The sequence below is a fragment of the Drosophila busckii genome, unplaced genomic scaffold (genome assembly GCF_011750605.1).
Source record: "Drosophila busckii strain San Diego stock center, stock number 13000-0081.31 unplaced genomic scaffold, ASM1175060v1 hic_scaffold_36, whole genome shotgun sequence".
In the NCBI taxonomy this organism is placed as follows: domain Eukaryota; kingdom Metazoa; phylum Arthropoda; class Insecta; order Diptera; family Drosophilidae; genus Drosophila; species Drosophila busckii.
In genome coordinates, this window is record NW_022872746.1 from 44841 (window position 1) to 58391 (window position 13551).

The window sequence follows — 13551 nt, forward strand, 5'->3', positions numbered from 1 at the left end:
CGCTTTCGCTCTAGCAGTGTCTATTGTAGTTGTTGTTGCATGTGAATGCGATAGATGCAAATAATAAAAGAGTGCTTATCTATGAATTTCAGCTTTAAAATATTCGTATACATGTAGAATACTCATACCCTAGATAACATACGACCAGCAGCAGCAGCAGCAGCAACAACAATAACAATCGCAAAATATATGCCAAACTTATCGTAACGGGAACAAAGTAAAGCTCACTATGAGTTGGCTGCGCACAAGTCCATTGCGTCAGAGTATGACGCGCAGCGGCAGCAGCAATTCAAGTGGCAACGCGGGAAGCTCAACAATGCGCCAACGTCCCATAGATGCAGCCACAGATTGTGATCCGCGCGCTTGCTACGATAGTTTCTGCAAGCATTGGCAGCAGGCGAATGAAATAATTCAACATGCTGTGCAGCCGCCCACGCATGATGATGTGCTGGGCGTGGTCTCACATTTGGATTATATGGTGACATTATTGCTGGTTGAGCTACATCACTGCAACAAGGTGTCGCTGCCGACGGCAGAAGCAGCGCCACCACCTGCGCCTTGCCTGGAGTATCTGCTAAGCGAGAATCTGCTAGACAAGCTTTATGAGTGGGCGTGCACCACAGGCCGATATGCGAATGCTGTGCGTCTGGAGCAGCTGAAGCTCTATGAGCTGCTGGTCAGCCACTCACGTCACCAGCTGCTATGCCACGAACCGTTTCTACGACCGCTGCTCAAAATACTGGCATCCAGTCAAGGCGAAATCTTCCCGCCCGACCTGGAGAAGCGACTGGTCATCTTGCTGAATCAGCTATGCGTGGTGCTCATGCAGAATGTGCATCTGCTCGATCTATTCTTCTTCTCGGCGCAGACACAAGTGCAGGAGCAAATACAAAACGGCAGCTTGGCGCCGCCCAAAAGTGGCACCACCACCAAGTATTTCAATTAAATTTAGTTTATAAATCTTATACTAAACTCTAGTCTTTGCAGCTTTATCATCTTCTCACTGCTCATACCCTATGTGCATCGTGAGGGCAGCTTGGGACATCAGGCACGCGATGCTTTGCTGCTCTGCATGGCGCTGTCGCAAAAGAACTCCAACATTGGTCACTATATCGCACAATACTCATCCATCTGTCCGCTGCTTGTGACTGGCCTGGGCGGCCTCTATTCCCGCCTGCCCAACAGCATTGAAATCAGCTCCATTGATTGGCATCGCATCACGCCCGACGATGTTGCCGAAATACCCGAACTAACGCTCTTTATGAATTCGCTGGAGTTCTGCAATGCCGTCGTCCAGGTGGCCCATGAGCAAATCAAGCAACAGCTGCTCGACTTTATGTACCAGGGCTTCATTGTGCCTGTGCTAGGTCCGGCTATACTTCAGGTATGTCTCTCTTTTGTTTTTTACGTGCAAAACTTGTCTTCGATGCATTTCTATGTGGTGTTGGTTTGTCTCTTGTCCCCGCTCTTCTACTCTCTTTACTTTCACTCTTTCTTTTGTGTGTGTGATTAAAGATGTTGCTTTTATTTATATAAGCTACGTTTAAACGAAACAATAACAACAAATATTGAAAAGAAGTTTGCACTTCGATGTATTTAATAATTTGATCAATCTGATTTGACATTCGTATAAGCGTAGTATGATTATCTTTGTATGTATGTATGTTTCCTTATGGGCTGACCCCATGCTAACCAAACACAAACACCTCGCCTCGTCGAAATGTTCGAAACCACTTTTTGCGCCTCCAATTCGCAGACACTCAAGGGCAAACATTTTCAGACGAACATCGATTCGCAAATCTCGGCCATGTCGTATCTGGATTTGATATTGCGCTCCATTACCGAACCGGGACTGATGCGTGCCTTTGTCAAGTTTCTGCTGGACACGGAGAAGTTTGATGGCGAACGCATTTTGGATGCTTTGGTGGAGCGTCTGCATGCGCCGGATGCGAATCTATGCATGGTGACCATGGCATTGTTTGATACACTGCTGGGCTTGCATTGCGAGGATCTGATGCTGGAGCTGCTGCTGAAATACATGCTGCCGGGCAAGCATGTGCCCATTTCGCATCGCCACAAGATCAACAAGATTGATCCGTATTTGAACAGCAGCGAGTTCTTTCTCGAGCTAACGCCCGATGTGATGAAACGTGCGCGGGAGCTGGCACGTCCCAAGAGCATACACGAGACAACTCTGGAGGCGGTAGGCGCGCCAGCGCTGCTGCCGCCGCTGCCTTCGCCTGTGATGAGCAAAACCATAGGCGCCAATTGGAACTACTATGGGCACTATGCGGGCGACAGCTTGTACGCCAATTTGCAGGCGTATCTCTATGAGGCGCACTCACGCATAGCACAATGTCAACGCGACTGCGCCAAGTGGGCCAGCAGCTATCGCTATCAAAAGTGGCAGCGTCCTGGTCAAGGCCGTTCGAATGGCAGTTCGCATGCGCTAGAGCTGGCAAAGCAATTCTTTGCTGAGTTTAGCTTAACAGCGCCCATGCTAACAGCAGCAGCGCAGTTGGAGACGAGTGAAAAACAGCTGGACAGTCTGCAATCTTTGGGTGAAAGCAGCGGCTATGAATCGTTCAAGTGGCGTCCCGCCGACGAGGAGACGCCAGACAGCTCTGAGACCCACAATTCAACAGCAACAACAACAGCGGACAATGAGGAGCAGCACAGTCACAACAGCAGCAGCATTAGCGCCGGCAGACGCGATGCTTGGCGTGTTTCGCATAGTGCGCGTCATGAATTGTTGCTGACGGATTTGGATTTCTCGGAGGATTTGTTTGCGCAGGGCACCGTGAGCTTAGGTGAGTGTCGCAAAATAATTTTGCTTTCTATATCTGTGTTTAAAATTAATCATCTACTTAAAATAATTTCAATGCGTTTTTCAATACGCTTTAATTTATGAAAGTAGTGCAAAGGCATGATTAAGTGTTTAAAGTATTTATTATTGTAAAAGTTCTCAGACAAAGTCACAACTAAGTCTTAGCCTCTCAGCAAAGTGTATTATTTAGTTGAGTGCTCACTTACTCATTTTATTCTCTCTCTCTCTTGGCAGGTCCCTTTCTCAATGCCATCTGGGGCAAACTGCAAACCTTTACGAGCAATTCACTTTACGTTAATCTGCATTTGACGGGACTCATCACACGCCTCGCCTGGTATCCTCTCCCGTTGATACATTCACTGCTGCTGCGCTCGGACATCGCCATTACCTCGGATACGCCTTCGTTTCAGCAAGTGCTGCGCATGATAAAGCAACAAATCGACGCGGAGCTGCCTGTTGCGGAGAACTCTCTTGAGATTATCGATGTGGCACGCTCTTCGCTCATTGATCGTGAGTTTCGTTTGGTGAATGCGCGCAAAGTTGGTGAGAATTCGCCACTGCATCAGCAGCAGCAGCTGCAGCAGCAACATCAACAACAGCAGCAGCAACATACGCAGGGCCGTTCCGCCTATGCAACATTATCGGCGGCCACGCCCATGCAGGCCACAGCCAGCAGCGCCTATGATCCCTTCAAGCGCGGCGACAACAAGCGACGCAGCATTAGCAAGTCCATTACCAGCATGTTTAGCCGCAAGTCAACAGCTCCAGCTGCAGCTCCTTCAGCTGTAGCGGCGCCCATAAGCCAAGCGGGTATGTGCGCAAATTTTTATGTACTTATGTTTTTTATTGCACCAACAATGATTTTTTTGGAGACAACAAAACACGCAGCTGCGGATGTTTGGAAACAAATCGGTTTTGGGATCACCTAACAAAACACACACACACACACACCCATACACACAACAAACACACACACACATTTACACCGAGTATTGCAGATTTAGTTTTTATTTAGTATGATCTGTATCTTATAGATACAAAATGTTACACTCGCTGATAACAACGAATAATTTATTATTATTATTTTTATAATAACTGATTTTGCAATACTCCCACCATTAATTGTTATTATAAAATGTGTTTGCCGACAACGTTGCTTATAATGTATTTGTCTTTCTTCTTTTTTTTTATGGCTTATATTAATTGATATAAAATGTTTATAAAAAAAATATACAAAACAAAATCTTAGCTTCATCTGGCTTATCACAAATTTACGCATTCTTCACCGGTAAATATTTCACGCTTAAGTAAAAAGCTTAAAACCAATTATGTAGTTTTAAAAATTGTTATTGTTATTGTTGTTGTTGTAGTCTTGCCGCCTCCTATTGCTTTTGTATATAGCGCTAACTGTGTGCCCACTAAAACTAAACGTATTAATTGTTAATTACTGTTGCCTGATATTAATTTTATTATGAGCTTAAACTAATGCTAAATGCTTTGCAGGCGCAGCTTCCACGTTGGTGGGCTCCAGCGGCAGCGGAGATGCAAACTCACGTACAAATCAGGGCAACACTTGTGAGACAAGCTTAAGCACAACGCCCAGGCACGAGACAAGCCTGGCAAGCAATAGCAGCAACAATGGCTCCACGCAGACCTTATCCCACACACATTCGTCCAGCACTTTGCTGGGCGGCGAGAGTGGCGGACATGCCACTGGCAGCTTTAACTCGGAGCCCGTTTCGTTGGATTCGGTGGCCTCCATGGGCATTATAGCCAACACTAGTGGCACGGAACGTTCGCGAGACTTGGCGCTGTGTGCGGTGCTGCTGGACGAGTGGCTCAAGGAGCTGGCGGCCATTGCGCTGGAGCAGAGCGTTGTGCTGGTCACGCAGCAGTTGCTTTGACAGCGCACAGCTTCGTTTGCAATACACACTGGTTATCGGATTTGTTGACGTTTATTTATTTAACCAGTTACCTTACATTTTTTTAATTTGCTGTTAAATTATGGATATTGTGTTTAGTGTGTATATGTATTTTTAAAAACCAGAAACAGAAACCCTTTTTAAATCATTTTTACGAACAAAGTTGCACCTTTGAACAGATATTTAAATTTAACACTCGTTAATATACAAAGCTAGCTATTAAGTCGAAAATTGTAAACGTGTTCAAATGTATAAAACGAAAGCGAAAACAAAATTAATGCTAAATTACAAGCAATAGGCAATTATTACCTTAATATTTAATGCAAAGCGCATAACATTTATCATAATATTTTTTATGTACATACACAATATATATTTACAAAATTTGTAAACAGTTTTTTAACCAACGCAAGAGTATTAAAATTGGTCCAAGTAATTAAGTTTGCACAATCCAATACACAAATGTGTTTTTGTTTACATTCCGATGCGCAATTTGAATTGAGCGCTTTAAGCACACAACTCGCTCTGGTCACACTGATTTGCGTACTGCGTAGTTTAAATACTGCATTGTGGTATTTTCATTATAAACGCGCATTGGTCAGTCTGTTTTTTTATTCTTCTGATTAGATTGTGAAATCGTAAATATATATTATAAAACATTATTTTTTATTGCCAAACAAATACACGTGCATATTGACAAAATGCATAAAATGCTGGGCCGATTGCAGTCGCACGTGCTGCGCCCGAATACAAATCTATTAGCAACACGTGTGCGTACAGACTCGACAAAAGCCGCAACAAAATTGGCGGCCACCTCCAAAGGTAAGACGCCGCTGTCCAATACGAATAGCCTAGTCACCGTTAGCGTTATCTTTACACAGATTTTCGTGAGCGCCAGGTGCGTTTCAACATAAAAAATGATAATATTGATGGCCGTCCGCTGTATTTGGATGCACAGGCCACTACGCCAATGGATCCAAGGGTGCTGGATGCCATGCTGCCATATTTGACCAACTACTATGGCAATCCACATTCGCGCACACATGCCTACGGCTGGGAAACAGAGCACGCGGTGGAACATGCGCGCGACCAAATTGCCAAACTTATTGGCGCCGAGGCCAAGGAAATTATCTTCACATCTGGAGCCACAGAGTCAAACAACATAGCTGTCAAGGGCGTTGCACGTTTCTATGGCACAAACAAGAAACATGTGATTACGACACAGACCGAGCACAAGTGTGTGCTCGACTCGTGCCGTGCGCTGGAGAACGAAGGATACAGAGTTACATATCTGCCGGTGCAGGCGAATGGCATCATAGATCTGCAAGAGCTGGATAAGGCACTTACACCAGACACCTCGATGGTGTCCATAATGACAGTTAACAATGAAATTGGCGTAAAGCAGCCAGTGGAGGAAATTGGACGCATGTGCCGCGCCAAGAAAGTATTTTTCCACACAGATGCAGCGCAGGCAGTTGGCAAAATACCATTGGATGTGAATGCTATGAACATTGATTTAATGTCTATATCGGGGCATAAAATCTATGGACCCAAAGGCGTAGGCGCTTTGTATGTGCGTCGACGTCCGCGTGTGCGTCTGGAGCCCATTCAAAGTGGTGGCGGACAGGAGCGTGGTCTGCGCAGCGGAACAGTACCAGCACCACTGGCTGTGGGCTTAGGTGCAGCAGCACAGCTTTCACATGAGGAGCTGGACTACGATAAAAAGTGGGTGGACTTTTTGTCAAAGCGACTGCTGGACAAGCTCACCAGCTCGCTGACGCATGTGATAAGAAATGGCGATGCAGAGCATACATACAATGGCTGCCTGAATCTAAGTTTCGCCTATGTGGAGGGCGAATCACTGTTGATGGCTCTAAAGGATGTGGCATTGAGCAGTGGCTCTGCATGCACTTCAGCGTCGCTGGAGCCTTCGTATGTGCTGCGTGCCATAGGCACAGACGAGGATCTGGCGCATAGTTCAATACGCTTTGGCATTGGACGCTTCACCACCGTGCAGGAGGTGGACTACACAGCCGACAAGTGCATCAAGCATGTGGAACGTCTGCGCGAAATGTCGCCACTCTGGGAGATGGTGCAGGAAGGCGTCGACCTAAAGACCATACAATGGTCACAGCACTAGGCTGTCTATAAATATTATACTCTGCTAATAGAATGAAAAGCGAATAGATTCATTTACTGTTCGCGATTGTTTATTTTTTTTCTTTGTACACAAAACCCGACTAAATAGTATGTAAATGTTTAAGCTTAAGCCTAAAGGTCAAGAAGAGGGCGCAGCGATTGCAAAGCAGAAACGTATGCAAGTCCAAGCTTCAACGTGGCGTGGGTGCAAAGTTCAGTTGGTCTTCTTCTTGCTGCCACCACCCAAGATCTTGCGACGCAGCGTAAACATGTGCAGATACAGCTGTGGGAAAATGGGAATATAGCCCAGCATGACAATCCAGAGCAGCGCATAGTAGGAGAATGTGGCATTCCATTTGTTGGGCATCTCAACGCTCCAGACGCTGTGCTCCCGAGCATAGCGCTGTGCCCACCAGAAGCACAACAGCTCGCCGGTTACGCCAATGGGATACAGCGCTATGAATGTGGTGTACCTAAGGAACACCACAAACTGCGGCACCACCTTGATAATGTTCAGCGCATAGAAGCCGTAGCGTATGATCTCAGTCACAGCCCAGGCAAACAGCGCAATCGGCAAGCCGGGCGACACTTTGCCTGTGGGTGTAGCCATCACTACGCCCACCACAACCATCATGCGGCTAAACACTTGGAATGTTGTTACCACCGGATTGGATTTGACCAAACCAAACACTGCATTCAGTATCTCCACAAAGGCGGCGTTTTGGAATATAATCACCGCCAGGCGCGTGTAATCCCAAAGTGTAATCTGCGCACGAAACTCTGGACCCTGCAGCACATAGTAGTTCACCAGCTGATACAGTATGTAGCTCCAGCCGCCGACCTGGATTGCATTGTAGGCGAACAAGTACATCTTGGTAAGTGCACCCACATCCTTACTCTTTGCACTGCTGGTGGCGGGTTTGTTCGCTTTGGCCGACATCTTGGCTGTTTAACTAATCGAATGGAATGATTGCCTACTTCTCTGAACTTTCACCTTAGCTGTTCATTAGCTAATCAATCGGTTTAAACTAAAGGAATATTGTTGTTGCTTAGCTTTCACCTGTGACTAGTGTTGGGCAACAATCGCCAGTGCTGCACAATAAGAAACAAATATTTAGTTTTAGAACTGCCAACTTTTTTGAGAAACTTATACACTTTGACATTGATAAAAACTAAAAAAGCATAGCATAAGTTGGGTAAATGTATGTAACAGGCAGAAGTAAGCAGGGAAAATCTAAAAATTATATATTATTGAATAGAAAGACTGAACTGAGACGTTTGAGTCATGTCCGTCAGTCTATCTGTCCGTCTGACTGTATGAGCATCAAGAACTCAGAAACTATAGGAGTTAAAGCTACGAAATTTCGCATGTATATGCTCCCAATCTCTAATCACTACGCTTGTATATACATTTATTCCTCCCTCTCCCGCAATCCGAATAAAATCGGTTGCACATATTAAATATAAACAGATTTTCGCCCAAAATACTTAAAAGAAAAATCTCAAATAAATCACACATAAGATTTATCATATTCTCGATCGATGCCAAAGTGTATAAATATTTCACATATCAATTTTACTACAAATAAATGTTCGACTTGCCTGCATAACCTGAGAATACCCTCTTCCCCTTTGTATAAAAACAAAGTGTATTCAAATGTTTTGTTGCTCTCTTGTCGCGTAGTTTATTTTTTTTAAAGCACATTTAAATTCTTGTTGCTATTGGCTGCTGGGCGCCTGTTAGATTGTGAACCGGAAACCGAACGTGTCTGAAAGTCTGGCACGGTCTTTGCACATGGGTGGGTTTCGTGTGTGTGCGTCCGTACACCTGCTGACTAGCTCGCTGGCCTAGTGGGGTAATTGTTTCCCCACTTTTGTTTGCAATTTGCCGCCGTTGAGCTTGTTGTTGTTGCTGTTGCTATTGTTGATGAGATCTGGTGTGGGGGGCACATAACGTATAACGTTTAAGTTGATCAGCGGGCAGAGAGTTGAGCATAAAATTTCCCATACTAAAATTAAAGCAAACGTTGCTATTGCAGGGCAGGGAGTCTTCTTTGAATGCACTTCACATGTATTTTTGGTGGCTCAACACGTGCTCTGTGTTGCGTGTGTGTGTGTCGGATTGTGTAGCTGTGTGTGTGTGGGCGTAGGCCTAACAACCACGCCTACACGGCTGTACACAAATTAATTTGCAAAGAACTGTTCTCCAACAAAACAGACAGAAGGCCTGGGCTGTGTGTTATCAGCTGTCGGGTTGGCCGCCTTATCAACAATTGGCATCGACTGGTCGACCGTGGCCTGGCCAGAGATACCCGGAGATACAATTGGACTAGTTTAGACAGCGCCCACAAAAAGGCCGATTGGACGAAAAACGAGACCCCGCCAAAAGTGAATTCCCTCTTTTTTACCAGGCGCGCAGAATAAACAGCAAGCGACAACAGTCTGCACATTTCGTAGCTGTTGGAGAAGGTGCGGCCAAGCAAGGCGTGCGAGCGAGATGGCAACAAGTGTATACAACAGTGGCAGGGGTTTGGTTTTTTCTGCCTCTGTATGTGTGTGTATCTGTGGTGGTTGTTTGTGCAGCGAATTGTGAATGAGTGTGCGTGTGTGTGTGTGTGTGTTCTGCTGCTCTTTTGCAAATGAGAATTTTTAGCTAATTTTTTGCTTAATTAGTAGCAACAGCTATAAACAAAATTCAAAAGAAATTTATAAGCAAGTTACACAATTATTGTTTTTTAAGCTTTGCTTTTCTATAGTCTTTGTTGTAAATTATTTAATTATTTGCTGCTGCAGCAATTAAAATTTTTGCGCTGTAGATGGCGCCAAGTGTTGCTGCTGCTGCTGCCTGTCAAGCTTGACTATTTTACAAGCTGTTGTTGTTGCTTTTGCTGCTGACTACGCCCACAAATGCGCCCGGACATGCCTCCCAAATAAAAGGCGGCTTATCAACACACAAGCAACAAGCAACATGTTTGCTGGCAAAACACAGAGAGAGCTCCAGAGCTTTCTCCACCACGTTGTGTGTGCTGCCGCGCACAAACAAAAACACAACTTGCAGCCAAAGCGAACGAACATTTTGCGCAAAATTTGAGTTGTCATTTTGTTTGCTCAGTTCACAGGCCAACAGAAAACGCTTCCAACAATTGGCGCCCCAAACGCAAAAAAAAACTATGACGTGGGGCGTGCTAGAAATTGAAATTGATTGCAATGGCGACAGCAGCAGCAACGACAGCGACAGCAGCAGCAGCAGCAGCAGCAGCAACGTTTTGCTAACAATCATGGCCTCTGGCAGCGGCAGCGTCAGCAGCAGCGGAAGCCCAACACTTGGGGGCTACGGACATTTTGTTTTGTGCCCGTCATTTTGCTTATTGCAGAAATATTAGCTAGGCGAACAGCAAGCGTTAGCACCACTAAACTAAACTAAGCTAAACTATAACTATAACTATTTCTTGCACACGCGTATACACTTTGAATAGCCGACAACGACAACGACAACTAACAAACAAATAAAGCAAAAACATCTATTATTGTGGGCGTTCAACGTTTTCCCACATGCGTCTTAACAGGCAAACAGCAGTGCCAGCTGGCTGCCCGCCCCAAGCCCCAAACAGAATATTTTCTCGCTCACTCTCTCTATGTGTGTGTGTTGTGTTGTGTGTGTGCGTATGTGTGAAGAAGCTGCTGGTGTCGTTGTCGTCGTCGTCGTCACTTGTTGCTATGCAGCTCTCTCTCTCTATCTTTGTTGCTGGGCAAGCGCCTTATAGAGAACCAGTTTGCCTGCGTGCTAATGAAGCAAGCTCCAATGGACTATGGGAAACAAATAATTCTACAAATAATTTGGAAACAAATTAAATGTAAATTTAATCTTGCCATTCATTTCATGTTTCAAGTCTTCCATACTTTATTTGTTTTTAATTAGTGAGAATTTTCTAACGCTTTATTATTTGCAACAATTACAAATCACAATATTTTACTTTGGGAGCGTAGAAAATATAAAAATACTATAGAGATTGATATATGAAATTAGTGAGTTAAATAATTTTTTGGATAAATTATAATTTCTGATTTTGTTTCCCATAGTATACTAAATGCTTTCTAAAATTTCTAGCAAGCATTTTAAAATTTTTTATTGTAGTTAACAGCTAAAAGAATTTTTAGTAGTTTTTTAATTAATAAAATCCTATAGTTAAATTATTTTATACAAGTTTTAAATTTGTATTTGATTTTCCATTGGATATTTTCATCTTTTTAAAAAAAATTCTAATTAAAAATATAGCTTATATTTTCTTTCTTTGCTATTGCTTTAAATTTATATCAAGCATTTAATTTTTTCAATTAATTGTAGTTAATAGCTTAAATCATTTCTATTAGAGTTTTTTTTTACTGAAGAATTACTAACTTTAAATTTTAAAAAATTATAAAATGCGAACTACTGCCGCCCTAGTCCGACTCATGCGTCATGCATATCAATCTTCATGCCTTATGTATGTTTATAATAATTATTATTTTAATCAGCACGCAAAGGCGGCCGCGTAATCGTCGCCGTCGCAGCCGCACAAGTGTTGAGTAGCGAAGAATGATGGGTGTGCGGTGGGGGGGGGGTCTCTATGAGTTTTACGTTTCGTTCGTTCATCGTTCAGCGTTGGGGCCATGACGCGGGGGTTGGCTGCTTGCTTTAGCATCGTGTGCGCCTGTTCCCAAAACTGGATTTTGGGGCCTGACTGACCGCACAACTTGAACGGGACGGACATTTTTTAACACTACCCCGCCCCGGGCGTGGTGTTAAAAACTCGTGTGGTTGGTGGTGGTGCCACCGCCAGCCCAAGCGCAACGGGCCACTGCACGTGTTGAGTGTGGTTAGTTACCGTTATGCATACAGAGATTATAATACGAGTGCAATTAGCGAGTAACCTTAACCTTAGCTTCCAAAAAAGCTCAAATCACAACCTGTGCTACAAGGCGCCCAACATCCGGAGCAAGCAGCTGGCCACACAACCAAAGTGGCTGCCAAAATGCGTTGGTCTCCCCACACCACCAACAACAACAACAACGAAAAAAAAAGAAAAAACCAAAAAAGAGAAACCACAACAACAACAAGTTCATTTAAATTGGTCGCAACGCGAGTGAATCGCCGTACACATGTGACCCTCAAGGCCTGCTCTACTCGCTTCTCAATGACACCCGAAATTCATAAATATCAGTTGGTGTTGGTTTGGTTGCTACAACATTCGCCAAAATTTATATTTTGGCAAACATTTTCGCATTGACCCACTGACTGGCGCGGGGCTGTTTGCGAAATTTCGCAATTCGCACAAAATCCTTGAGTTTCAAGGTGCGTCCTTCACTTGGCAATGAGAACGGCCTCAAATTACGGTCAAGGCGAAAAGCGAGTAAGTCCCCCAAAACGAGAACGCGAACGAGAACGTGTTCAAGTCGTTAGCCTTGGATGCGAATACACTAACTACAGATAGGGCATAAAACAAAAATGGCAAATTGTAGATAAACTTGATTTCTAACAATTGTACTTTTAACTATTTACTAGCATTACTGCCTGGTATTTAATTGTCATAAGTTTATCATAAAAATGGGTAGAGCATACAAGTTTCTACTACATGTTAGGCCATGTGTCATACAACAAAACATTTTGTTTGTCAATACAATAGCAATGGCATATTGTATACGTTGTGTTTCTGGTTTGTTGTCTTTTGACATGTGTGCGCTTCTGTCCGCCTAATAAAAATGTTGCTGTTCTTGTTTTTTGTTGCTGCAATAAGCGCGCTTGTTGTACAAACAACCAACACACACCTGTCTGTCGTCAAGACGTCGTCGTGAAGGTGGGTCATTGTGAAATGACAGCGCCGAAGCTACCAGGCGCACATAAATGCCAACAGACAGTCACGCATATACAACACACAGCCCAACAGCTGGCAGAGCGTGTGCAAGTGACAGCAGATATGCATTGCAAGAAAGAGATGACTATAGTGATTACACAGGCATGCGCTACAATTGGCAGCAAGCAAGCAATGAATGAATGAATGAATGTGTGTGTGTGTGAGAGCGCGACTGTGACGTCATATCTATAATATATATAATGTAGATATAAGCTAAATTAATTAACTTCAATGGTGCGCATTTGTTAGTCTTATTTTTATTATATATGTTACTTTTTATTCGCTTGCTCTTTTTTATATATATTTATTTTATTTTACTCATACCTCAGCTAGTGACGTAGCTGCGCAGCAACATGCTCATACCTCTCTCATATACAAGCACTTTACTCTAGCGACATCTCGCTCTCGCGTATGTATCTCAGCCTTGTCTGTTTGCTGCACGCCTGTGCTGGCTTTTTGCGTTTGAAAGAAACAGGTCGAAGCCCGCTAAAGACCCGTCGGCAACGCAATGAATTTTGTTTAGTAGCTGCTCATTGCTCAATTCTCAACGCCTGTTACTTAGTGTCATATTTCGCACAAAAGTTCGTTCGTATTTTCTGCTACAATTTACGATTTAGACGAGAGACAGAGCGCGCGCGAGAGAATTAGAAAGAGAGCGAATGTGCTGGGAGCGCGGCTATTTGAATTAAAGTTCTCTGCAGCGTTTTTTCATTCGCAGAAATGTTAAAACTAACTATATATTTAGTTTTTAATGAAAGGTAGCAGCAATTTC

General features: G+C 43.9%; 3 protein-coding genes across 6 annotated transcripts; 2 read left to right on the forward strand and 1 right to left on the reverse strand.

Moving 5' to 3' along the window:
- Positions 1-92: 92 nt before the first annotated feature.
- Positions 93-5112, forward strand: LOC108608458 (UPF0518 protein GI14169). Of its 4 annotated transcripts, none has more exons than XM_017999838.1 (6): positions 93-933; positions 988-1384; positions 1757-2810; positions 3062-3637; positions 4077-4115; positions 4331-5112. In XM_017999838.1, exons 1-6 carry the CDS (start codon positions 230-232, stop codon positions 4729-4731), a joined length of 3171 nt encoding a protein of 1056 aa, XP_017855327.1. In that variant the 5' UTR covers positions 93-229; the 3' UTR covers positions 4732-5112. The 4 variants fall into 4 exon arrangements, with proteins under 4 accessions (XP_017855327.1, XP_017855328.1, XP_017855329.1 ...); XM_017999839.1 differs by having other exon boundaries at positions 1781-2810; XM_017999840.1 differs by lacking the exon at positions 4077-4115.
- Positions 5113-5389: 277 nt separating this feature from the next.
- Positions 5390-6903, forward strand: LOC108594444 (cysteine desulfurase, mitochondrial). Its single transcript, XM_017979619.2, has 2 exons — positions 5390-5571; positions 5631-6903. Exons 1-2 carry the CDS (start codon positions 5451-5453, stop codon positions 6887-6889), a joined length of 1380 nt encoding a protein of 459 aa, XP_017835108.1. The 5' UTR covers positions 5390-5450; the 3' UTR covers positions 6890-6903.
- Positions 6904-6937: 34 nt separating this feature from the next.
- Positions 6938-7967, reverse strand: LOC108594446 (very-long-chain (3R)-3-hydroxyacyl-CoA dehydratase hpo-8). The gene has a single exon (XM_017979620.1). The coding sequence runs from the start codon at positions 7826-7828 to the stop codon at positions 7103-7105; it is 726 nt and encodes a 241-aa protein (XP_017835109.1). The 5' UTR covers positions 7829-7967; the 3' UTR covers positions 6938-7102.
- Positions 7968-13551: the final 5584 nt, after the last annotated feature.